We start from the raw sequence: 27166 nt of genomic DNA on the forward strand, positions 1-27166 counted from the left end.
CATGTAAATACGAATATACATCTGCTTAGTGAGCCAGCATATTAGTGGTTGTCCAGTTGCACTCCTCTGACCCAGGTTGCTGTCTTTTCTCCTACCTCACTAACATGTGGACGACTGGCATTCTATCCACAAACATACAATCTCTCCGTGTCATATGTGACACTTGACAACACTTAACTCAGGCAGCTCATTCTTTGTAACTCTGGATTTTAGATTTTCCTGCGGTGAGCACTATGTGCTAGCCCTGCCTTTTGGCAAAAAGGTAGGAGCAGTAGATAGAAGTAGTAGGTAGGAACACTTAGGCAGGATTATCAGGTAGAAACATTAGGAAGGAGCAATAGATAGAAGTAGTCATTACGAACATTAGATAAGAGCCTCTCCAAACACTGCACTAGACTTCCCCTCCGCCAGTGGCCTGTTAAGGGTGAGGCACTAAATGCTAAGAAGCAGCACTGGAGTTCTTTAATTATGAAGACTCTGTTGCCATGGCCATACCTTTGAAGGAGTTTCAATTGGAACAGGCATCAGGGTGAGAGGCACGCAAGGAATAGAGCGAATTGGAATGATGTGGTATATCACTGTCAACGTGCTGTGAATGGACTGAACCAGGGCATGTAAAATATCTGGGGTAAACCATGGAAAGGTGGGTGGGACCTGGAAGTGGATAGGGAGCTGTGGTTTTAGTGCATTACAAGTGACAGCTAGAGACCAAGTGTGAATGAATGTGGTCTTTTCTGTCCATTTTCCTGGCGCTGCATCACTGACACTGAGGGTGGCAATGCTGTTTCCTGTGAGGTGGGGTGGTGCCGGGAATGGATAAATGCAAGTGAGTATGAATATGTACATGTATATATATGTATTATCCCTGGGGATAAGGGAGAAAGAATACTTCCCATGTATTCCCCGTGTGTTGTAGAAGGCGACTAAAAGGGGAGGGAGTGGGTGGCTGGAAATCCTCCCCTCTCATTTTTTTTTTAATTTTCCAAAAGAAGGAACAGAGAAGGGGGCCAGCTGAGGATATTCCCTCAAAGGCCCAGTCCTCTCTTCTTAACGCTACCTTGCTAACACGGGAAATGGCGAATAGTATGAAAGATATATATGTATATGGCTGTGTACGTATATATGTTGATATGTATATGTACGTATCTGTATGTGTATGTCAAATGTGTCAGCCATACCCATTTCTCATGTTTACTCATCATTCCATCATGCTGAATGATGTGTCAGACCTACCCCTTTCTCCAGTTAACTCAACATTCCAATAGCCTGTCTGATGTGTCAGCCTTTCTCCTGTTAACTCTATTCTAACATGCTGTCTGATGTATAGGCCATACCCCTTTCTCCTGAACTCAGCACTACAACAGGCTGTCTGATGTGTCAGCCCTGCTCCTTTCTCCTGCTAACTCAGTGTTCCACCATGCCAAAACAAAGGTAGCTGTATTTCTTTTATAGAGGATCTTTTACTTTTGCCAATCTATCAATCATGCCACTTAAGGGTTAAACAGACAATAACGAAATATACAGATGAGTGTACAGAGTAAGGAGGCAAAGTGTACAACAGAAGTTTACACATCAGATTTATGCTAGACCCTATCAAAAGCCTTTGAAAGTCATGTGCCACAACACAAGACTTCCTTTAATTCATGAACAAGGAGGCACAGATATGAGTCAGAAAGGAATGTGACCACCAGATTTTGACCTATGAAAACTACACTGGTGATCAAAAAGACAACCTAGATTCAAGGTGTCTGAAAGAGAGAAATGAATAGGGCACAATACTCTCCAACATTATGCAAGTCTTCTCATCTTAGAAATTGAAACACAAAAAGGGGGGTTTCCAGCTCTCCACTCCAGCCCCCTTTAGTCACATTCTATGACATGCAGAGAACATGGACATAGAATTCTTTCTCCCCTACCCCTAATGTGAGAGACAGTGATCAAATATGGAAAAAAAAGGGAGAAAAAAAAAGATGCAGTTCAAACCTATATGACAACAGTTAAGAGGAATTACAGTGGTTTTCCTTCATGTTTCCAAAAAGGAAGATTCTTGAGCCAAAGAAACGGATGAACAAGCATAGGCATAAAACAAGGACATAATGAGGGATAAAATATAGTATGAATCCATTAGAGAGAGAGAGTTGGATTTGCAGAATCAGACTATTAAACAATAATACCTGGTCAATTCTGCTAAAAACTATCATTTATGCATAAACTCAAACAATATTTATATCAAACTGTACACATTAATCTTGTAATTCCAGGTATTCCTATTAAAACTAGCAAAAATTTAATGATTACAATGGCATCTTTGTTGAGTAAATCTGAATACAACAAGCTAACTCCTTACTTAGTCATGACATCATTGACTTGTGTGCGGACAAGAGTCCAATACTGGTCGATGTGGGCCTTGTTCTGTTCATACACCTTAGGGAGGGTGAAGACTGCTACTGTAGCCAAGATGACCAAAGTCAGCCCATTGAACCAAGACCCTAAATATGTCAGACACCAGAGCAGGCAACCAAACTGTGGAAAAAGTGAAAACTTGTAAAACACAAGTAATAACATCAAATACAAGTCAAATATGGTAAAAAATACTCAAAAACAGATACTGTATCATTAGTCTTTTAAATAAATATATTGCAAGAATTTTCAGTTTAAGTTTTATCACATTCCAGTACATATCCCCAGGGTATGTGAATGTCCACGGTAAACAACTGAAAGGTCTGTGGGGCTGTGTGGACAGGGAGCTATGGTTTTGGTGTATTACACACGACAGCTAGAGAATGAGTGTGAGCAGATGTGGCCATTGTTTGTTTCCTGGTGCTACCTTCGCTGACACATGGAGTGGCAATGCTCTTTCCTGCGGGGTGAGGTGGTGCCAGGAAATGATAAGGGTGAGCAGGTGTGAATATGTACATGTTTGTATATTTGGCACTGCCTCACTGACGTGGAAAATAGCGATCAAGTATAATAATAAAGTATAATAAAGTTTAATTTGTTTATGGATGGGGTTGTTAGGGAGGTGAATGCAAGAGTTTTGGAGAGAGGGGCAAGTAAGTAGTCTGTTGTGGATGAGAGGGCTTGGGAAGTGAGTCAGTTGTTGTTTGCTTATGATACAGCGCTGGTGGCTGATTTGGGTGAGAAACTGCGGAAGTTGGGGACTGAGTTTGGTAAAGTGTGTGAACGAAGAACTGAGAGTAAATGGGAATAAGAGCAAGGTTATTAGGTTCAGTAGGGTTGAGGGACAAGTTAATTGGGAGGTAAGTTTGAATGGAGAAAAACTGGAGGAAGTGAAGTATTTTAGATATCTGGGAGTGGATTTAGCATTGGATGGAACCATGGAAGCAGAAGCGAGTCACAGGGTGGGGGAGGGGGCGAAGGTCCTGGGAGCGTTGAACAATGTGTGGAAGGCGAGAACATTATCTCGGAGCAAAAATGGGTATGTTTGAAGGAATAGTGGTTCCAACAATGTTATATGGTTGCGAGGCATGGGCTATAGATAGGGTTGTGCGGAGGAGGGTGGATGTGTTGGAAATGAAATGTTTGGGGACAATATGTGATGTGAGGGGGTTTGATCGAGTAAGTAATGAAAGGGTGACAGATGTGTGGTAATAAAAAGACTGGTTGAGAGAGCAGAAGAGGGTGTACTGAAATGGTCTAGCCACATGGAGAGAATAAGTAAGGAAAGATTGACAAAGAGGATAAACGTGTTAAGAGGTTGTGAGAATGAGAAGTGGGTGACCAAATTGGAAGTGTAAGGAATAATGCCCACTAACCTGTAACTCCACTTTCCAATGTATAGTCAAATATGACCTTTTTTAAAACTAGGTAATCCCAATCATCAGTCTGTTTTCACCACACAACTCCAGAAACTATTCCCAATTTCATTTACAGTGGGTACCCCAATTTCATTTTCAGTGGGTACTCCGCTGCCACATCATCTAGGCTTGCATTCAAATTAATCAATGTTATTACATGATCCTTCACATAAAAACTGTTGACACACACTCAATCCTTCCAAAAATGTTGGCCTCTGTTCCTCACTTCTCTCACTAATAAACACTGTTAATGAGCCACCTCTCAAGATCCACTTCCTTTTTCACTTATATCTGTCTGGGTCTAACTTCCTTACATTCTATCAGCACCTTCCTTTGAATATCCCCTCACACTAATCTCGTATATTCCTAAACCATTCTTGCGCCTTTCCCTTCAGCTTAGTTTGACAAACTAGAACATATGGGTTCCTCTCCATAATAATTCCTATATCTTCCTTCGTCTCATCCTGTTTACATTCAAGCACAGTGACACACCCGAACCTGAGCCTTTACAAAGGATAGGCACCCTTCACTTGACTTCTGTACCCACTTTAGGAAACTGAAACATGAAGAGAGAAGGGCTTCTAACTCCTTATTCCTATCCCTTTAAGGTGGCTTCTACAACATGTAAGAGGAACATCCCATTCCATGACTTAAATTCACCCCATCAAAATTTCTTAACATTCATGTCCTTCCATACATTCACATTCCCTCTAGAACACTTAAATATACCACTTTCCTCCGCCACACCAATAATGGCTGCAACTTGGATTTACCTTGTCATGACAGTTATGCCCCTAGAGTACTGAGTATCCTTATGTCCCTTCTCATCTCTACAGCTATTTCCTACTCCTATAATTAATTGAACCCTTAACAAATCCAAATGGTAAGGCACTTACCTTGATGGAATCAACAAGATCTTCTACAAAGAAAAGTCGCTTCAGTTCAGTAATTGTCAAGTTGATCTGATTCATAACAACTTCAGAGGCCTCATGTACTTTATCTGCAGGCAGGTCAGTGTCCAATTCCAGGAAGGTCCTAGAAAATAAACAGATCGTATTACCTGAACATGTATGAATAATTATGTATCTTAAAAGCTTTTACTGAATGATGAATTTAATCTATAATATTGTTAAAACTAATTTTGTGAGTTATTTTCTTTTATTTTTTAGATGTCTCAAACCCTTCAGCTCTAAGCCCAATTTTCAAAAGAATTTTTCTTTTATGATAAACAAATCCAAGCTGTGAATCAATCTGACTTTGATTTCTGTGGAACACTTCTGTTCTTAAAGGAGTTTTGTTTTTCTTCACATTGCTCATTATTAGGTATGGACAACATGTTAAAAGGATGGATAACTGCTCAAATGCCAGAGAAAGAAACAGTACAAGATTCACCTTTAAATGTCTAAAAAGTCATGTCCCTCTGTCCAGTAAGGTGTACATAAAAAATTTCTTTTGATAATTCCTATTCATTGCATTGTCTAAAAAACTCCTATAGGCTTCAACCCAAACACTCCCCATTACTTCAACTTCCCCTTTCTTACATAACTTTTATCAGTCACATGGACTTCCAATATCACCACTTTATCAAGAAAGCACCATGAACAGACAACCAAGTCTTTCTCCTAAATAATATAAAAATCTTGTAAAATACACAACTAAGTTTTTTAAAAGAATCACATTAGATCTTTTCATTTAAAAACTGAAACATGATATAATAAATCGCTTCTATGCTTGCAACAGCCACAGGAAATATCTCATAATGCTTTCCCAAGGCAACAGACACCCAAAAAATAAAATGAACAATAGAATTGTCTGAAAGAGTAGTACTTATTTGAGTACTTATATAATGCATTAATGTCTCCTAACATATATTTCATCTCTGGATTTGAATTCAGCATGAAATTTTTCAAGCAAATCATTTGTCCTCATAAAAATACCAAAAATTGCAGGAAATAGTTCAGGGAATTTTTCAGCCCAAAAACTTTTTTGTTTTGAAATATGACAAAACAAAACACTTCTATACTTGAAATAACCCTGAAATATATCTCAATGCTTCCTAAGCCGACAGATATCTGTACATACAAAAGAAAAATTACAGAATCTACTAGAAGAGTAACCATTAATCACAGCTCTTAATATCAAGTCCCCAACATATATTTCAACTCCAGATTTGAATTCAACATGAAAAAAAGTCCTTAAACCAAGGATTTCAAACAAATCTATTACCCACATAATACCAAAAATTGCAAGTTATTGTTTGGTGATTTTTTTAGCCCAACAAATTTTTTGTTTTAAAACTGAAACATGACACAATGAAATGCTATACTCAAAATAATACAGGAAAATATCTGATAATGTCTCCCTAAGGCTACAGATACCCAATGAATATGAACAGAAAAATCACAAAACCTAACAGAGTAACCATTAATTAATTATCTACAAGCCTTAAGTCTCCTAATAAATATTTGAACCCCAGGTTCGAATTCAGCAAGCAAAAATAGTCCTTACATTGAATGTCTTTCAGCAATCTATCAATTTTTTTTTTTACTTGAAACAATCATGGAAAACATCTCATAATGCTTCCCAAGCCAACATACATCCAATAAGTACAAGCCAAATAATCAAAGAATCTTCCAAAAAAGGTAAGATTTAATACTTAATCACAGTCCTTAATGTCCCCCTACATATATTTCAACTCCAGATTTGAATTCAATATAAAGAAATTCATAGAGGTTTTCAAGCAAATCTATTAACCGCACACCAATACCAAAAATTGCTGATAAAAGCTCAGGGAAATCTTTTAGCCCGAAAACCTTTTTGTTTTAAAAATGAAATATGACAAAGTGAAATGCTTCTATACCTGAAACAATCACAGAAAATATCTCATAATGCTTCCCCAAGCTGAAAGATGACCCAATAAATACAACCCAAATAATCACAATCTCCTAAATGAGTAACCATTAATTACATATTCACAAGCCTTAATGACTAATAATTCTCCCCAAGGATACAGATACCCAACAAATACGATCTGAATAATCAAAGAATCTTCTAAAAGTGGAACATTACTTATTTACTGAGCATAATGTCCACCAACACATATTTCAACCCCCAGATAAAGATTCAGCATGAAAATAGTCCTTCTACTGAGGTTTTCAAGCAAATATATTACCTTCACAAAAATATCAAAAAATTGATTTTTTTTTAAACCCAATAGATTTTTTAGTTTAAAACAAACTGCATAAAATGCTTCTATAACTAAAATAATCACAGAAAATATCTTGTAATGCTTCCCCTAGTTGACAGATACCCAATAAATATGAACTGAATAATCACAGAATCTTCTAAAAGACTTAAAATTGATTAAAATTGATTATTATTAACAGGCTTTAATGTTCCCTATCATATTTCTCAACCCAGATTTGAATTAAGCATGAAAAATACTCCTCACTGTGGTTTCAAGCCGATCTCTTATCCCCACAAAAATATCAAAAATTGCAGGTAATAGCCAGGAAAACAATTTTGCAGAAGTGTTTTTGTTTTAAAACTGAAATATGACAACGAAATGCTTCTATACTTGAAATTATTATGTATAATATCTCATAATGCTTCCCCAAGCCAACAGATGCCCAAAACAAATCTAATAATCACATTATCTATTGAAATAATTCCCTCAATGTTCATGCATTGTAGTGTGGTTGGTAGGGGGGTCAGTGTCAATGGGTAGGGGGTGTGCCTCATGTCACACCTGGGAGTCACATGGAGGTAGAGACCGAGGTAATCTGGGGTGTAGTTGAGAATAACTTTGATGATTTATGAAGGGGTTATATTATCTTATGTACATTGATTATATTTTTTTTTTTAGTCATGTAGGGCCATGGCAATCTTTCAGTATTATCATGTTTTCAGTAAGACACTGGCAAGTGAGATTTAAGCTATGTTGTTTCATTTGTGGTTTAGACCTCAGTTTTGAAGAAGGACTGTTAAACATCAGTTGACTGATATAATAGTAATACCAATGTAGTTTATGTTGTCTTGAAGTTTACAACCTTCAACTGGGAAGTGCTTGTAACCTAAAACATTTGACTAGGAATCCTTCCCAGTCGAATGTTGATAGACTGCAGTGGGTTTGTGCTCTGTGTGAGGTTGTTTCTCATGTGTAGTCACTGGTTCCCTTGATCTTGTAATGATGATGATGAGACAATCTTCAGGGATCCTGCATGTAATGTTCCTATTCATTATCTCCAGGATCTGTTCATCTGTCCAGTAGGCAAGATACATCTGGATTTCAAAGATACCTTGATGGATAGTTCCAAGTTGTTGTTGGGCATGATCAACTACTCAAGTCAGTGTGTTCCATATATATTCTCTGTCATACACAGTGCACCAAAACTATAACCTCCTATCCATAACCAGGCAGTGCAAACCTTTCCATAGTGCCCCCAACCACTTTACATGCCCCTGTATACCATATTGTTCCAATTCACTCTATTCTGTGCATGCCTTTCACCCTCCTGTATGTTTAGGCCCAGAGCATTCAAAATCGTTTTCAGTCCATCCTTCCATCTCTAACTTGGTTTCCTCTTCACTTCCTATACCCTCTTTGTCAACCTCTCTACACTCATTCTCTCCATATGTTCATACCATTTCAGGACACCTTCAGTTCTCTCAAGCAAATTCTTCTATCACCACACTCTCTTACCCTTTTATTATTTGATTAAACCACATTGTCCTCAAATGTTATTTCCAATATTTCCTCCATCCTCTGCACATCCTCATTCTAAAGACCATGCCTTGCATGTAAACTATATAACTGGGACTACTACTGAATACCCATGTCCTCTACCTATACCCTCAACTACCACTTTATTCACTCTCACATTTAAATCATCCAACACCATTACACGACCTCTAGCACCAAATCTGGTGACACAGTCACTTATATCATCCCAAAACACTTGCCTCATCCTCCTTCTCATGGACCGGTGCATATGCACTAATAATTACCAATCTCAAGCAACCCATCCACATTTTCAGCCACTTCGGTCTGGAGCTCACTTCCCTACACACGTTTAGATAGACAGAAGCAGGGATGGTGACAATGTCCCATAAACACTAGGTGGAATGGTAAGGAAGTAACGTGTGCCATTTCACAAACATGTCATCTATATATATATATATATATATATATATATATATATATATATATATAAACCACAAACCAATAAACATCATACACAGACAAAACATATCAACATAGCAATGCTTATCACACTTTTAGAGGTCAATTCATATGGAACTCACTTGAATGGGTGTCCATCCTGTGATTTCTGAACTGCTTGCATAATATTCTTGTAGACACGGTAGGTGATGGTTCCAGTGAGGATGGTCAGAGAGGCGTAGGACACGACGGATATAAGTGACAGGAAGGCCATGGAGATCAGCAGCACCAACAGGCCCGCAAAGACTGCTCCCGTCCTTTTAACATCGCGCCAGTAGATCAGTTCAACCACTGTAAAGCACACAAATAATAGTACACTCTAGCAAAAGCAGAATACACTAGTCATGAAATCCTGTAAATATTATGTTCTCTCTGTCATCTAAACCTCAAGACTAAGAACCAATCCGACCAGACGCTAAACTAAAAAAAAAGTGTGAGAATGAATTCAATTTTCAATCATAATTTCTATGCATGAATTTAACTGTGGATACATCTATTTAATCAACATATTGCCATTAATTAATTCCATTCCAATATCCATGGGGTGGATCAACGTGCTTGCAGGCACACAAGCTGGCAATGGGCAAGAACGCTCAATATTCTTTGCTAGATTTACCTAAAATAACACTTCCAAATATTCTACTGGTCAAAACACTTACAAGTTTTCTTGTGAAAGTCAGAAATGACAATTACAAACCCAATCTGAACATATTTAAATCAACAAACACTTGTTTACGATTAAATAAACTGTGGAATACATACGCCAACAGTATTTCATAACCAGTCGCAATCACCTGTACTACATTCCATGCACGTCAGAAAGCATATGGAAGGCTAGTAAGGGCAATAGTCCACCACCAACGAATTCCATATATTTACAATCTGCACCACATCAGATGAATATGGTGAAAATCAGATAACAAAATAACGCGACATGGAAACCACTAAACACATCCCTCAGTCACCCGAGGCCAAAACGCACCTGGTACCCCAGTGGCCGATGTCTCCGTAGTATCCAGTAGGGGGCAGCTTTCATTTTGTTCTTCGCTGTTTTCCCGTTCCATCACTAATGCAGTGACAGTACACAATACTAATCTTTCAGAGTCTTATTCCCGTCGCGAAGGATTTGGTAGAGGGGAGTTGAGGTGACGTGGATGGTGTGGCAACGCTAAGTTTCCAGTGCTCGAGCTGGCCCGGCGGCAGGCGACCGTACCTCCCCGCTGAACTGAGGAGGGAGAGTCTGCCAGCCCTAGCCAGCCAGCCAGCCAGGGAGACCGGCTACGGGGCACATTCACCCAACCACCTCCAAACCCCCCCACCCTCCACGCTGGAGCTGTCCACATAAACACCCACCTCACTGTTCTCGCGAAGCCAATAACAGATTCTAAAATTTACTTGACTTTAGTCTCACCTCAAACATCTATCGTAAGGTACAATTCAATATGCTGGTGTTCAAATCATAATAAATATATACCATATCATCAACGAAAAGGAAAGGTGACTAGTTCGCTCCATAATGTACTGTGGCTCAATGGTAGCTCACCGTCCCTCCACGCGGTAGAAAAACAGGGTTCGAATCCTCGGCGCTCCAAAGGTAAGTTATAATCATATTTAAATCAAGAAGTTACGTTAGGCATAATGACATTTTCCTTTTCTTTATCTACACTGGGATCAACTTGTACTTAAAGTTTGCTTATCAGCAAGCTAACCCAATTGAACACGAACTAGTATCTGTCAAGACTTTCCTAGCAAGTGTACTGAGACTGTCCGTCTGGGGTAAATAATAATAATAATAATAATAATAATAATAATAATAATAATAATAATAATAATAATACGCCGTCTCCCCAAGATGAGCCAACAGTCTGAGATCACGTCACCCATCACTCTAATATTAGTCTTCCAAGTTCATGGCCTCTTGCCTTCCCGTGTAACTCGGCTCTCTTAATTCCCGTACCATCCTGATTACCCTTACTTGGCCCTTGCCTATTCTTTATACTATAGAAGTACAAACTTAAGCATGTTCTAGTTTTGGCCTTATGTAGGATGTCACTTAAATTCTTTCCTAATATTTGCACCTAAAACATTTTGCTTCCTTCAATGTCCTTCTAATGTGCGACTCTGGTGACAGGGACTATTTCAACTCCAAAGCACTTTCTGCTATGTAATGATATTCATGCTGAAGCCTTTTTTCAACCTGTTCCATCCCCATTACACAGTTATATCAGAGCTGAATTTCGTCAAACATGTACCAGGGCTGAGTTTAGGGGTTGCCTAGGTCCCTAGTAGACAAGTGGGTCACTCCACTTGTCTAGTGCGAGTCAACTCCCTGCCTGTGTTGTTTTTTGAGATTAACCCTCCCTGCGACTCAGGAGGTGCGGGCCCTATGCTCTAGAGTGGCCCGCCGGTGGTGAGGGACCTGAGCACTGGCTGGGCGATACCCGGTGATACCCGGGTATAAAAGAGGCAGGAAGGTCAGGTCGTCGAGGCCGAATGTAGCCACCCCTGACCTATCTCCATGCTGGTGGACGGAGAGCGGCTCTTCTTACGGAAAGGGTCAGGTCATCTATAATCACAGCTGCATCTTTTGATCTACCACTGCCGAGCATCGAGTATGGATGTCACATGGTCATACCATAGGTGAGGCTGGAGGCTGGGCCACCAAACGCATTTCTCTTGGGACCATTTGGTCAGGTCAGGTCAGGTCACCCCGATGTGACCTGCCACCCAGTCAGGGTCCTGAGATTCCGGTGTAGCCCCCAGGAACAGCTGAAAAAGTGTCAGTCGCTTGCATCCACCCTCTAGCCGTCACATACGGCCACACAACACTACATTAGTAGGGAGGGTCGTACGTTCTCCCATACAAAGTGCAGTCAGTCGCATCAGTACCTGAATGAGAAGGTGGGTATGACCGCCGGGCGGGAGTCTCCAGACCTGCCTCCACTCTCTAACAAGGAAGGTGTCCTTGGGGAGGAATGCGGAGGGTGGGGATAATTCCCAAGGCGATCAAGGTTGCAGGTACGTTCCAGCGTGCGTGCAAGAATAAACAATACCAACCCTACCTTACTATTTAACTGTACTGTCTGACGTTACCAAATATCACTAACCGTATCGTTCGTATTAACAACATTACACGCCGGCCACGTCACTCAGGGATATTAACCTCTCCAGTACATTCTCTGTACTCGAGGTTGCCATTATCTTCAACATGGGGTAAAGACATCCACCTCACTAACATATCAACACCCTTTACCTGAACCTGACTCTATGTGTCAGGTCAAAACATCCCAGCATCCTACGACCACAGACCCAACACCTTATGTCCCACCAACAGTCTTTACCCTGCCACCGTATACATCCCACCAGTACACCTTACCCTGTCCCGTTACCTGAGTGAGACACAACAAAGAACCAGCAGCATCAACATAGAGCAGCGAGCAGCTGGGATGTCGAGCCCGTTGGAGGTGTGTAAGTGGAAAGTTCAAAAGTCGGGAAGCAGCTGTAACCGCCGACTGTGACGTCATGAAGAGAGGGGTGGCCAGCGGGTGGGAGGCAGGGGAGGCTACCTTCCCCCACCCACATCATCACCGTCACCTGTTGACACACCACCACTGTCTACCAATCCCATACACAGCTTCACCCTAAGAAGCGAGTATCCTTAAGAACACTGAAGCGTGCTGTTGTATGGTGACTATAAATGTAAAGGCAAGGCAGGTATCGTACAGTAAAAATGATAATACTAATATATAGTTCGACTATGTGAAATATATATTTCCCTCATGCGGGGTATGCAGGCGACCCAGACAAAGCAAGAGACATTACGAAATATATATATATATATATATATATATATATATATATATATATATATATATATATATACACACACACACACACACAAAGAGGGCCAGAGAGTCGTCTCTCTAGTGTCATACAGGAGCCAAGTTGTCGTGAAGGCAAACAAATAAAGTTGTGTCGTCTAACGATAAGAGGTGGACGGAGACTTATACGCTACCTGTAAGTACGGCAGGTATAATCATCTCAGGGAGACAAGGTACCTACGTGTGTGGTAGAGGGGAGGCACCTCCCAGTTATCTCATTAACTCCAAGAACTGGCGGTGTCTTGATTGTTTATGTTAAGGATACGGTTGCCCTGCCTTACTGCTAGAAACAGCGAGGCTTGCATGTAAGAGGCACAGTGATTGTGCTGCTGCTGATGATGATGATGGTGACAGTAATGGAAGTGATAGTGAGGGAAGCGTTGGTGGGGAGTGCTGGCGCCGGCGCCGCCTCCCAACTATTTTGGTGTAGCCAACAAGCATGGTGGGCCCCCTCGTCGACTCCACCCTCTCTCTCTCTCTCTCTCTCTCTCTCTCTCTCTCTCTCTCTCTCTCTCTCTCTCTCTCTCTCTCTCCCACTCTTCCCAACCACAGAAACTAACAACTCCAGATTTGAACACCTTAGCTACTGTGCTTACAACAATCAAGGGACCAACACTAATACTGAGGGACGGTAAAGTGAATGATATACTGTTCCTGTTAGTACGGACCCTACTGGGAGGGTGACACACTCGTAAGACATCATCGCTAGAAAGGGTACGACCACACCATCATACGCGACGGTGGTACTAACGTTCTCCTCAGGGTGTTGATGGCCAGCGATGAACTGAGGCACAGGTGGAGTGTGGCGACTTTGGCGAGGCGCCTCCTCTGCCTACCACACGGGAGTCACACCCCCTCCCTCTACCACCATACACCAACACCACCACACGTTAACCCCTGACAACTGTCACTCATCTGCCACCAATGACCAAGCAGTTAAGAAGCACACCAACCATCACCACTAGAGAGCAATGCTGCACTAAACCCCCTGCTTTAACTCCCAGGACTACACATCCTTTTAACTAATCAGGTACGACTATATCAACTCCCAAGCCTCTAGTAAGTCTATAAGCAACATCTGAATATCATGTAATGAAAAACCTCCGCATGATACATACATGTTTCACTCCAGCCATGGCCGGCTCGGTCAGCAAGCGGGAGGAATCGTGACACAACACTGGCCAATCACCAGACAAGAGCCAAGACTCAGCCCACATATTAATGATCAGAGGACATGCAGTGGTGAGTAATGCATACAGAATGTTGTGTGCTGCTGGACGCGTGACACCACGACGCACCCGCCGCTCATCCCCTGCTGTTGGCAATACTACAACACCATACACCCTCAACCACATGCAACAAGCACAGCAGCAGCAGTGGGACATGCCTCCACCACAGTTAACCCACTGCCGCTGTGCAACACCGAGGCAGCCGCCATTACCCCTGATGTCTCCACGGCGGAGAAGTCTACCTGTCATGGTTTTCATGCTCTCCTACAACACCTCCAACTGATCCACCAACTTCACCCAATACTTCATGACCTACTCGGAACACACAAACACATTCTAACAACGACGGTGAAGGAGAGTGTGGCAGGCAAGGAGTGGCGTGTGTGATGGGTGGGGTGTACAGGAAGTGGGGAGTGAGGCAAACGGGAACTGTGGCAGGTGAGGAGTGAGGCAGGTGAGGTGTGTGGCAGGTGTGGAGGGTGGCAGGGGAAGAGTGTGGGAGATGAGGAGTGAGGTAGGTGAGGGGCGTGTTAGAAGGAGAGTAAGGGGGATGGGGGTTACTATGGTAAAACTCCACATAACGTGTTACATCTGCCACACCTCACCACAGAGCATTGTGGATGGGCTAATTCTCACACTCGCTGAGGAGCTCGTCAGGTTGGTCCCATGAGTGCCACGGACCCTGCTCCTCCACGGTACATACATGTCCCAGGGTACGGCCTCGTCCAGACTTACGTATAGCCAGTCCATATCATTATATCAAGGTTGTCGCACGTACATGCTGAGGGGGCACTTTGTTCTCAACACATGATGGTTCTGGCCCAACAACAGTATAACCTACGGCAGGACGGGAAAGCTGGGTATATCGATCAAGAAATGAAGAGTGCGAGGTAATGTATAGCACTATATGAGACGCCGACAGCAGCAGCAGGCAGCATATCTTGGCAACGAAGGGAGAACCTGGTGCTCACCGGTGCCAGGAGCCAGCCCCCAGCAATACAATGTCTTGCTACATCCCACCATTCAACCCCTGGCAAACCCTTCCCAACCTTACTTCACCTCTAACGTTTGCACATGACCTGAGGCACAGAGGTCAGCTCTAGTGTGTGCACGTATCAGTCTCTTTACTGGTCAATTTGTGCTCCATTGCTCTTCCTGACCCTCGATTCCATATACGATCACTACAAGTAACAACCAATCCCTGTGACGCACAACCCGACTGGTTACGTGTTGACCCACTAGTCTAACCCCCCTGGGGCACGAGGGAACAGCCCTTGAGTATGGTGACCAAAGCTCTGATCCCTTGGATAAATGAAATCCCCGGTCATCACATCTGTGGGATATACCCTCCTCAAATGGTTAATATTGAAACGTACACTACATACTTTCAAAGATAACCCCCCCCCCCCCAACAGCCATGTGCATGCCCTAAATCATGTGGAGGATCAAAGTGTATAAATCACCCGAGCGGACCGTAATATGTTTAACTTGTGAGTCACCAACATTACTGCACACGTTAATCCCACCAAACTCCCGAGGAAGTTCGTTGCTAAGGCGCCGCACCGGCCGTACTACATAGCCACCACCTTATTACCCCAGTGAAGCGGCCACATCATGCATTGACCCACTTTGATATTACTTAATGGTAATTACTTAATTTTCTTTTCGGATTATCACATTTCTGCTTACCTTCCTATGGCTGGTGTACGAGTTATAATTTTTTGGAGATGGAAGCCCCTGCTAAAAATGTCATGACGAATGAGAGGAAATTACGAGTGGGCGGGAAAACAGTCGACCAATCCTAGCCGCTGTAACGTACCACGAAAAACTCAGTTCTGTGGACTGGCGATAATCACAGACCGCTCAACATAAGTGCAAACTGAGAATATAATAAAAATCTATGGTTTTCAATGCAGAGAAAATATTTTGATATATATATATATATATATATATATATATATATATATATATATATATATATATATATATATATATATTGGGATCACGTAATTTCTTGTACCAGTGAAAGCATCTCCCCCGGGCAACAATGTCGTTAGGAACTGAATACATTCTTAATACAAACCGCCTACAACGCTGCGGCGCTCACCCAACATTATTGCCAGTGTGTTTATGGATGTGTGTAATTACCTACTTATACTGTAGAGGGATAAGAATTGAAACATCCTCATAAAAATTCTAATTTTTATGTATGATATCTATAACAACAATGTCCTTAGTCATTATATTCTATTCATCCAGCACTCTTATACACTGAGAGTACTTTTATATCTTTTTTTAACAAGTTTGTGGCTTAATTTCGTCTTTTGTTCTCTCGCTGCTTTACTCTCTCGAAGAACTGTTGACTGTCCACGTCATCAAATCTGAAACTCTTTCAAAGTTGGCAAATATACAGCCCATTGTCTTTCCACGTAACTCAAGTCTTATAATTTTGGTATCAACTTTGTTGCCTTCCTCTGGACCTTCTCAATCAGCTCTTTGTGCCCAAGTTTAAGCAGGAAAGACTAGTCTTGGCTTTATGTAGCATTTGAACAACTAGCTACGTCTTTCCTTCTCCGTATACTTGACAGCTCGTCAGATAACCTGCCAGGAGACAGTCTGTGTCCCTCCAATGCTGCACAGTCCTGACTCCCACTGCTCACTCCACGTCAACACCAAATGTATGTTTAACGTGGAGACTTGCACACGGTTTCAGTCGACGGTGGGTCATATTCATGACCAGGCACGCCTTGGCTTATCATTTGGAGTCTTTCTCACACAAAAATGTTATTTCCACAGAAATGTTTCAATTCTAATATGTGTGTGTGTGTGTGTGTGTGTGTGTGTGTGTGTGTGTGTAAAAACTACACAAGTAAAGAGGGTACATATAAAAGTACACATGAAATGGAAGATACGAAGTATATTTTCAGTTTCCTCGTGGTTTTGCCTGATATATATATATATATATATATATATATATAAAGTGTAGAACATAAGCAGTAGAAAAATACATAAGCACGATGTAGCCTATGAACAAAATATGGGTATAAAGTGTTGACGGGTTGCTGGCGAGGGGCGGCAAGTCTGGAGGGACTCTGCCGGGACGCATGTAGAGAGAGAGAGAGAGAGAGAGAGAGAGAGAGAGAGAGAGAGAGAGAGAGAGAGAGAGAGAGAGAGAGAGAGGTCTGACAGACGAAAATGGTTCAAGGTTGACTGGGTGTTAAGGCCGTCAACGTTAAGCTACATCCACCAACCAGAAAATATCTAACATCTTCCGGTGTTGGATACCTCTAAGAGAATGGGGAATTCCTGGCTACATCTCTGGTGACCTAAAACTAAGCAAGAAGAACAGAAACGCTGTAATGAACGAACAAAATTCTCAATTGGGAGCGTTCGTTCGTTCGAATTTTAAGTCCAGTGATAAATATTTCACTTCAAGATCACGAAATTACATTATCTGCGCCTCCTTTGTCGCAATTACAGTTCGTATGTTACTCTGAATCATATGTATGCCTACTACATTACACCTCACAAGTATACGAGTTTCTGATCTCTATCACAAACAGCCTCGAAAGGATCCAATGGTCTGTTGCTGTTTGTATGCCTCTGTATATGTGGTGGTCCGAGGTTCTCACTGTGGTTTTGAAGAGGTTCGAAAAATGACGGTTTGGCCTAAAGTTTGTTACAAGGAAAAAGTGTGACATTATTATTGCCCCGTCTCTTAACCTTGAATATATGTACCATATCTTTACTCCTTGGAAAGTACTGAAACATACAAACCAGCCTAAGCCAGGTTCTCATTTATCGACCAGCCCCGTGAGTACGGTAAACACCTTGGTTGGGTGTAAGCCGAGTGCCACGCCCAGTATTCGAACCCATGCGGGTCCAATCATGGTCAGTAACGCTAACCGATACACCACGGAGGCCCTTGTTACCTGATACCGTCTGGCAGAACTTACACTGCGTATGAAAATTAAGTGACGGTCCGACTGTGTCAACAGGAGTACATTCTTTCCCTGCTACTAATTGTAATCCAACCATAAAAGGTGTCCTAGGAAAAAAAAAAAAAAAAGAAAAAGAGACGGATTTAGTCACAAAGGAGACCACTGTAACGCAGTATCTCGCTGATGTGATGACGTTCATGATGACGCACATGACAATTACTTGACTTTCAGGGAAGAAGGTGTAATGCTTCTCAAGATCATCTCCCCAGGTGTACAGGTGGAACAACAAGGCAGGACAGGAGAAGCTGAACTGTACATCAAAGACCGACTCTCAACATGGGAACACCTGATTAAAATCTGGCAGCAAATGTTAATTACATCAAGAATGAAAACCTTCAACTTGCATATATATATATATATATATATATATATATATATATATATATATATATATATATAACAAGTGTGTCTGTGTCAAACGGCTGACAGCAAACATGTACCATACACAAACAGTACGAGTCAGAAAGGTATGCAAATCGTCCTAACTACACACATAGGAGGACAACGAGTAGAAACAATGAGAAAGCCACAGTTCGCAAAATTGCAACCAAAACACATCGACACCAAACTCGATACTCAAATAAGACGAGCCAGAGCCATCTGTCGGAGAAAACCCCATTGATACTTCCCTTCATATACGAACATATAAGAACAGAAAAAGACACCTCTACCGATGTATCATAAGAGATGAGCCAGAGACACCAGTAAATATGAATCAGTGTTCAATAAGCCAAAAATCAAACGAGACAAATGACCCAAACGACAGCCTCTTAAAGTACGTATCTTCTCATGTTAAAAACACCAGTGAGTTTAGCAACCCGTCACATGACTTTGAGAGCCACCGACGCATGAACATACTTTCCGTTCCTGAATCACAACAGGAAAACGAACGAGTTCCAATAACACTGACAACACACGTCGTTTTAAGAGGCCTAGCCCTTAAGTTGATTGATTTCATGGGTTAAAATATTGTATATATATAAAACAGGGAATCTATTTCAGCTCTGTACTTCATAACTTGTAATAGGGTTAGTGGAGAACAATGAAAATGCCGATATGATGTACTGAGCAGCATGAAATAATACCACGACTGTAACTGGAAAAGCTGTAAGACTGTTCAGTAAACTTCTTGATCATATGCCGTTGTGGGCCAGAGTACTTCCTCTCTCCTCAAGGTAAGGTGTGCTCCCTAAGGAACTGTGCTGCCACCTCCACTGTTTCTCATTCTGCCGTCTGGCATGGACGCAGACACAAACTATAGTATAATACTTTCCAGAAGACACCAGTATCGCTTTAGAAATCTTATATCACGACACTAATGATAACAAGCTCTCTATCGGAGCCAGGTTTCAATTAGTTTTTCATAGTTAAAATTAAATACCGGGAACACGACGTTAACACTACGGTATAACTCTCGGGAGATCAATGCAAAAGAATCCTAGTCATAATATTTGCTGACCGCTCCTTCAGCGGACACAACAAAGGTAATGTCGCCTTTTCCAAAAGAATCTGGGCTTTCAGACGGACGAAAATGTGGTGAGAAAGTGTGCAAAGATCTCCCACAGCAGCAATGACACATAACCAGGAAAAACAATGCAGACGGGAGACATGACAGTTTATTGTGGAAAGTTTTGAGAGAAACTGGTTTCCATTCGGCGGCCTCAACGAGATAAGATGGAACACTAACATATCACCGATGGAAAAGAAAGATGCATTAGCTAAACTAAAGGTAGAGGGGTTCATAATTATTACCTAACCTGCCAACAACCATTTGACACATAATGGACTGCTCAGAGGAGAAATGTGAGAGAGAAAAACCTGCCTGGAAAAGTACAGTACCTGCAGTGTGTGTCAGAGCAGATGAGAGACGGTGGATAAAGGCGGCCTCCTGCCTGACTGAACCAAGGAGGAAAGTGGAAGCTTGCTGAGAGGCAGGACGAGGCTACCAAACCATCGTAGGGTATACATACGGCAAGATAATGTAACGATAACATGTAAACCAACCAACACAGTTTTGATAACGGCTTCCGCCCTCCAGTGCGCTGACTCATCGTCAGGAGGTTAAATACAGCGCTACCTGCATCAACACATGCATATAACAATACGGGAGCTCACAAGACTGACTATCCACAAGGTCTCAGTGCAACAAGCCTGGAAAACACAAGAGGTAATGTCCATGGTCGTGACGACACAGCCTAAGGTCATTCGCTCACGTACCTCTTCACACTGCCCTACGTACATAACACAACTTCCATTACACCGGAGGCGACCTTCATCAACAGCTTCCTTCCGGTACGTGCCTGCTGGCTGGCTTCCTTCATGTTACGCCAACCTTAAGGTCAACTGCGCAACATCTCGGTGCCTGTGGTGACGCATCTCTTCTGGTGCACGAACATACGATCGGCCATGAGAGATCACCTGCTGGCAGGATTATCGCCAGCTAGTGTGGGATATCATCAGGAGCTGGGATATCACCGTAAAGTAGGGGGAAGAGCTGGGATATCATAAGACGCTGGCAAAATGATCACTTGGAGGAGTGCCAGCTACTGGGAGACAAGAGGATCTACTGTTTAGGTACAGCATGTGGTGCACAAGTTCACCTGGAGGTAGACATCATGAGTCGGAGCCGGGATCACCTGCTCAAGATGACTGCCAACTACTGGGGCTGGAGATCAGTTCTGGGGGGTGTGGAGGCATACTGCTGGGGGTTAGCAATGGACTGTTGGCTAGAGGGTGGAGACATCTGCTGGTGACAGTAGAGAGACTATCGGCATTACCTTGGGTCTCAAGTTAACACAGCAGTGAGGTAATAAACATGGGACTTTCTAAGGCACGTTCCCGCCAACCTGCTAGCAGGCCCTCCTGAACCACAGGTGAAGCACATCACCTCAACCACGAAAGAAAATGATTGTGGATCTGGATTACGAGGGCTGGACTCGTGACTATACACTACGCAACACGAATAGACTCGACATGAGACGCACCCTTTTGCGAAGCCTGACTCATGAAGCACTTCAAAGCTGAAAGACCTCACTGAAGTCAGGATCCGACCCCACACGAGTTCAGCATTAACCTCCCCTTGAGCACGGCGATACGACCCTTCGGTAAGGTGGCTGGCCTTTCACCTGACTCACAAGAGCCATCCTGCCAAAGAATCTTATCCTGGTGCTCATGGGACTAAGCTTTAGATAAAGCAAAAACAGCCACCACAGGTATTGAAATGGAGAACAAAAAGATACGTCTTGTTACTACAGCCTGTGCATGTTAGTATACCTTATTAGTTTTGATACTTGAAAGTTTATTCCAATACATCTGACATACATTCATACACAATTAGTTGACATATCATTTCCCTCTCGGTTAACCAACTTCTGTCATCGCCATCTTCATCAACAGAGATTTAACTCGCACGTTACATAAGCTACTATACCACCGTAGCTTGTGCAGCGAGACCAGTTGTATGAAGCCCTTGTATGGTGGGGAACCTGCTGAGCCGTGCACCGGGAGCGGTCTCAGGTAACCACACTTTTCCCCGTGCGTCAATCTCTGCCTCTCTCGACGGTTGGCTGGCTAAAGACTAGTGAGCACTACATCGGAACGGATGGTAGATGCACTACGGATGGAGTTTGGACTAGGACCAACCCAGGTAATACTGAGGACGATATATAGTGATGGGAGGTACACTACAGGTAGGTGGGTGGGTACTGCTCAGGACCAGGGCTGGGAGGATGGAAGAGGCCGGGAGCCATCATTAATGCACACCTTCAAGAGGACGACTCCAAACATTAGCCAGTAGTGAAACCATCTTCCCCGTACCTCAGTCACACATCCAAGCCACCACTCTACACGTCCTACCACACTAAACCATCACCAACCCTCGATATCCCACACACTACTTGCTCCACCACACTATACAAGCACCACCCACATCCTATACAACACCTGCCCCACCAAACTATACAAGCCCCACCCACATCCTACACACCACCTGCTCCATCACACTATACAACCCTCTCCCACACACCACCTGCTCTATCACACTATACAACTCCCCTCCCACACACCACCTGCTCCACCACACTACCCACCTTATGTGGTGGCCAACCCACCCACTAACATCCACATGAACTTAACCCAGCTGCTCACTCCACCAGGCCCAGTGGAGCCTCGCACGAGGTGACCTTGTTGTACTGGCCATCATGGGAGGCAGCAGGATCAAGGTTTCCAGGTGAAGTACGACAACCAGCTATATACATCTCTCCTGGCAGGCTTTCCCCAGCACCACCATGCCCGTGGCATCCAGACGGCACCTACCAACAGCACTCATTGACAATATATATATATATATATATATATATATATATATATATATATATATATATATATATATATATATATTTTTTTTTTTTTCTTTTTCTTTTTCCCAGTGGCAGTAAGTGGAGATGATGGGGAGTGTGATGTAACGAGCTGGGTTGGTTAGCAGCAGCCGTGGTGGTATAGTGCAGGAGGCAAGACGAGGGGCGGAGGCGGCTCAGCTTACGTTAAGGTAACCGGTTCGAGGGGTGGGGCAAGGTGTGGTAAGGGCGGTGGTGTTGGAGGGGCGGCTGCAGGAGGGTGGCAGGGGTGGAGGTTGTACTCACTAGTGGAAGCCATGGGGGATACCGGTGACTGCTCCTAGGAGGCGAGCGTGGGCCAGGAGTGAAGAGGGCAGGAGAGAGCCAGGTACCGTGCCCTGTACACGGCAGCACTAATGCCCTGCCAAGCGGCCTGCTCTCCACCCGCCCGCTGCTGGTGGGGGGGCGGTCTGCGTGCCCAGGCCAGACCCCCAGCCACCTCCAGGACCCACGCTATATTTACTGAGCACTTCACACCTACTGTCACTGTATGCCTCCCCCATCTGGCCTACCCCCCAACCCGCCCCAAGATCCTTACGACCTGCCACCCTCACCCAAACTGGTCTACCATCCAGCCCAGCACCTCATCTTTCGACCTGCCACATTCCCTAAACTACTCTACCACTTTGCCCCTATAGACCTGCCACACTCCCCCAGCTGGCCCTGACCTGGCCTACCGTCCAGCCCAGCCCCTCACACCACGTGACCATCACCCAGACCACTCCCTCAAACCTCATGACTCGCCGAACTTCCCTATCCATCTCGCCTACCATCCAGGCCAACGCCTCACACCTGAAGACCTGTCAACTCCCCCAGCTGGCCTACCACCCAGCCCAGTCCCTCACACTAGAAGACCTGTCAACTCCCCCAGCTGGTCTACCACCCAGCCCAGTCCCTCACACCTGAAAGACCCACCACACTAACCAGCTGGCTTACTACCCAGGCCCCTCATACCTCAAGACCTGCCAACTCCCCTATCTGGCCTCCCACCCAACACTAACACCAACGCCTGACAGGCACTCCCGACCTGCATACAGTGTCCCAACATACACCAGGAGACAACGCGTCCTTCTGGTTCTCCAGAGCGATGATAATATGATATAAAACCTATTATCAAAGCAACAACTGGGGTAGGCCTGCACCACAGGAACACACCTGTAAATACAACAGCTAACTATCCCGATACATTGGTACCAACAGCCACGTCCGAGGAGAAAAATCAAAAGCAAAACCGTTGCAAGAGGAGCATGCACTGTATGGCTTCCACTTGGGCCAGCCTCCCTGCCCTACCCACCTCAATGATGACACGTAATGTTCTCAACTCCAGTTGAATAACGTATGAGACCCCATGACTGAGGCCGCCTACGTGACGGACTCACGGGGGTCAAGCCTCACACACAGGACTGTAGCGCACACGTCCCCGCTAGGGAACACGATCAATACCTGGCTGGCACGCCCACTGCCCGCCACGCTAACCCCTACCCCAGCCCCTCTACCCCCACCTGACCCCTGCCATACCACACAAATCCCCCATCTGACCCCTGCCATGCCACATTACCACCCACTTGACCCTTACCATGCCACACTCCCCCTACCAAACCCCTGCCCTACCATACAACCCCCATCAAACCCCTGCCATGCCACACTACCCCTACCTGACCCCCTGCCCTACCACAATACCCCAACCCAACCCTACCACACTATCCAACCCATTCTAACCCCGCCAAACTATCCCTGACTAACCCTCTATCCTGCCACACTTCCCTCGACCGCCCCCTCTACCCAGCCATTCTTCCCCCGACCGACCCCCTACCATGCCACACAGCCTTACACCACATCTCTTTTTCCTCCCTACCCCGTTCTATCCCCCCCCCCCACCCACTACACGTTCCATGCCACACTAAACCCACCCCACCAATGTTGCCACACCGCCACACCCCGTCTCCCCCAATACCGGCAGACAACGGGTTGAGCAGCTGGACTCTGGAGCGATAGAGAGGTCAGTGAAAGTGTCCTAAAGTACACGTCGAGCGAGTACGGCCAACATAAACAGCTCGTGGCTGGCCCAGTGGTTCCAGTCCAGGGTGATGCTGGCGGGCTACGTAGCTGGCTGGCTGGCGGGAGGCTCTGGATCATCATCATCATCTCAGTTACACGTCAAGGACAGATAACAGGGGACCTAGTGGTCCATGACGCGAGGCTCTCTCCATGTTCCTCTAAAGTAGTGGTAGAAATACAACAGTAATGCACAACTGCTGTTATAATTCAACAGTAATGCTCACCTGTTTACCAGTCTTTGCCTAATATGGAAATGATCTACAGAGCCATGTCGACAAAACAGGAAATTATAACGAAATTTGGTTCAACTTTCTCCTGAAACCCGCCATGCCTCCAGTGAAACTTGAGGTTTGTGTGTCCCCTTCCTTCGAAAGGTATTTAACAATTACTAAAAAGAATAACAGGATCCAATGGTGCTTGTAATTTGAACTACAATGACATGGAGATAAGAAAGCCACAGGATAACGCTGGGAGGGACGAAGTCAATACACCAGGGAGGAGGATATGGCAAGAGGAAGGTGCAGGCCACAAAGGAGTGGATGAGGCTGGGAGGCTACAGGTCATGTATAAAACCTCATCCATCATCCAGGTAGGGACGCCGCCAGCGGCCACACCGTCATGTGGGATGGGACCTCCACAGCGGGGGGTGCTCTACTGTCAATTGTCAGGTCGCAATGCTATTCAAACTGCAAAACAGTCGAAACTTGTAAATTGTCTCTTTAGATGATTCCTTTCCAATATATATATATATATATATATATATATATATATATATATATATATATATATATATATATATATATATATATATATATATATAATATATATATACTTAGAAAAGCAAATGGATTTGTATGGAGCATTTATGGATCTGGAGAAGGCATATGATAGAGTTGATAGAGATGCTCTGTGGAAGGTATTAAGAATATATGGTGTGGGAGGCAAGTTGTTAGAAGCAGTGAAAAGTTTTTATCGAGGATGTAAGGCATGTGTACATGTAGGAAGAGAGGAAAGTGATTGGTTCTCAGTGAATGTAGGTTTGCGGCAGGGGTGTGTGATGTCCCCATGGTTGTTTAATTTGTTTATGGATGGGGTAGTTAGGGAGGTGAATGCAAGAGTTTTGGAAAGAGGGGCAAGTATGAAGTCTGTTGGGGATGAGAGAGCTTGGGAAGTGAGTCAGTTGTTGTTCGCTGATGATACAGCGCTGGTGGCTGATTCATGTGAGAAACTGCAGAAGCTGGTGACTGAGTTTGGTAAAGTGTCTGAAAGAAGAAAGTTAAGAGTAAATGTGAATAAGAGCAAGGTTATTAGGTACAGTAGGGTTGAGGGTCAAGTCAATTGGGAGGTAAGTTTGAATGGAGAAAAACTGGAGAAAGTAAAGTGTTTTAGATATCTGGGAGTGGATCTGGCAGCGGATGGAACCATGGAAGCGGAAGTGGATCATAGGGTGGGGGAGGGGGCGAAAATTCTGGGAGCCTTGAAGAATGTGTGCAAGTCGAGAACATTATCTCGGAAAGCAAAAATGGGTATGTTTGAAGGAATAGAGGTTCCAACAATGTTGTATGGTTGCGAGGCGTGGGCTATGGATAGAGTGGTGCGCAGGAGGATGGATGTGCTGGAAATGAGATGTTTGAGGACAACGTGTGGTGCGAGGTGGTTTGATCAAGTAACGTAAGGGTAAGAGAGATGTGTGGAAATAAAAAGAGCGTGGTTGAGAGAGCAGAGGAGGGTGTTTTGAAATGGTTTGGGCACATGGAGAGAATGAGTGAGGAAAGATTGACCAAGAGGATATATGTGTCGGAGGTGGAGGGAACGAGAAGTTGGAGACCAAATTGGAGGTGGAAAGATGGAGTGAAAAAGATTTTGTGTGATCGGGGCCTGAACATGCAGGAGGGTGAAAGGAGGGCAAGGAATAGAGTGAATTGGATCGATGTGGTATACCGGGGTTGACGTGCTGTCAGTGGATTGAATCCAGGGCATATGAAGCGTCTGGGGTAAACCATGGAAAGCTGTGTAGGTATGTATATTTGCGTGTGTGGTCGTGTATGTATATACATGTGTATGGGGGTGGGTTGGGCCATTTCTTTCGTCTGTTTCCTTGCGCTACCTCGCAAACGCGGGAGACAGCGACAAAAAAAAAAAAAAAAAAAAATTCCAATGAGTCCACGGGGAAAATGAAACACGAAAAGTTCCCAAGTGCACTTTCGTGTAATAATCACATCATCAGGGGAGACACAAGAGAGAAATATAACAGTCAGTTGATATACATCGAAGAGACGAAGCTAGGACTCATAGGAATATCTTGATCACGCGCAAAATTGTGATCCTTTCCTATATATATATATATATATATATATATATATATATATATATATATATATATATATATATATATATCGGCAAGGATCCCCAGAGTAAGTATTACTGTACAGATATGTTCTGTTGGTCGAGTTGCAGTAGTGAGGTGAAGATAATCTAACCAAATTCAACTTGAGTTCGACTTGCCTTCCTCCTCCTGCAGAAGACTCGACTAGGTTGTCACCTGGAGACGTGAACAGGAACAG

The 27166-nt window shown here is 43.7% G+C and overlaps 1 protein-coding gene across 3 annotated transcripts in view; it reads right to left on the minus strand.

The window, feature by feature from the left end:
* The window catches only part of LOC139749850 (reticulon-1-A-like), a 195385-nt gene that overhangs the window by 2771 nt on the left and 165448 nt on the right, over positions 1–27166 (minus strand). For all 3 annotated transcript variants that reach the window (XM_071664178.1, XM_071664177.1, XM_071664179.1), the window contains 3 exons: positions 9123–9330; positions 4715–4853; positions 2348–2523 (listed from right to left, as the gene is read on the minus strand). In XM_071664178.1, the coding sequence (XP_071520279.1) occupies positions 2348–2523; positions 4715–4853; positions 9123–9330 (523 nt within the window). The remainder of the gene's footprint in view (positions 1–2347; positions 2524–4714; positions 4854–9122; positions 9331–27166) is intronic.

This window comes from Panulirus ornatus, chromosome 8 (genome assembly GCF_036320965.1).
Source record: "Panulirus ornatus isolate Po-2019 chromosome 8, ASM3632096v1, whole genome shotgun sequence".
In the NCBI taxonomy this organism is placed as follows: Eukaryota; Metazoa; Arthropoda; class Malacostraca; order Decapoda; family Palinuridae; genus Panulirus; species Panulirus ornatus.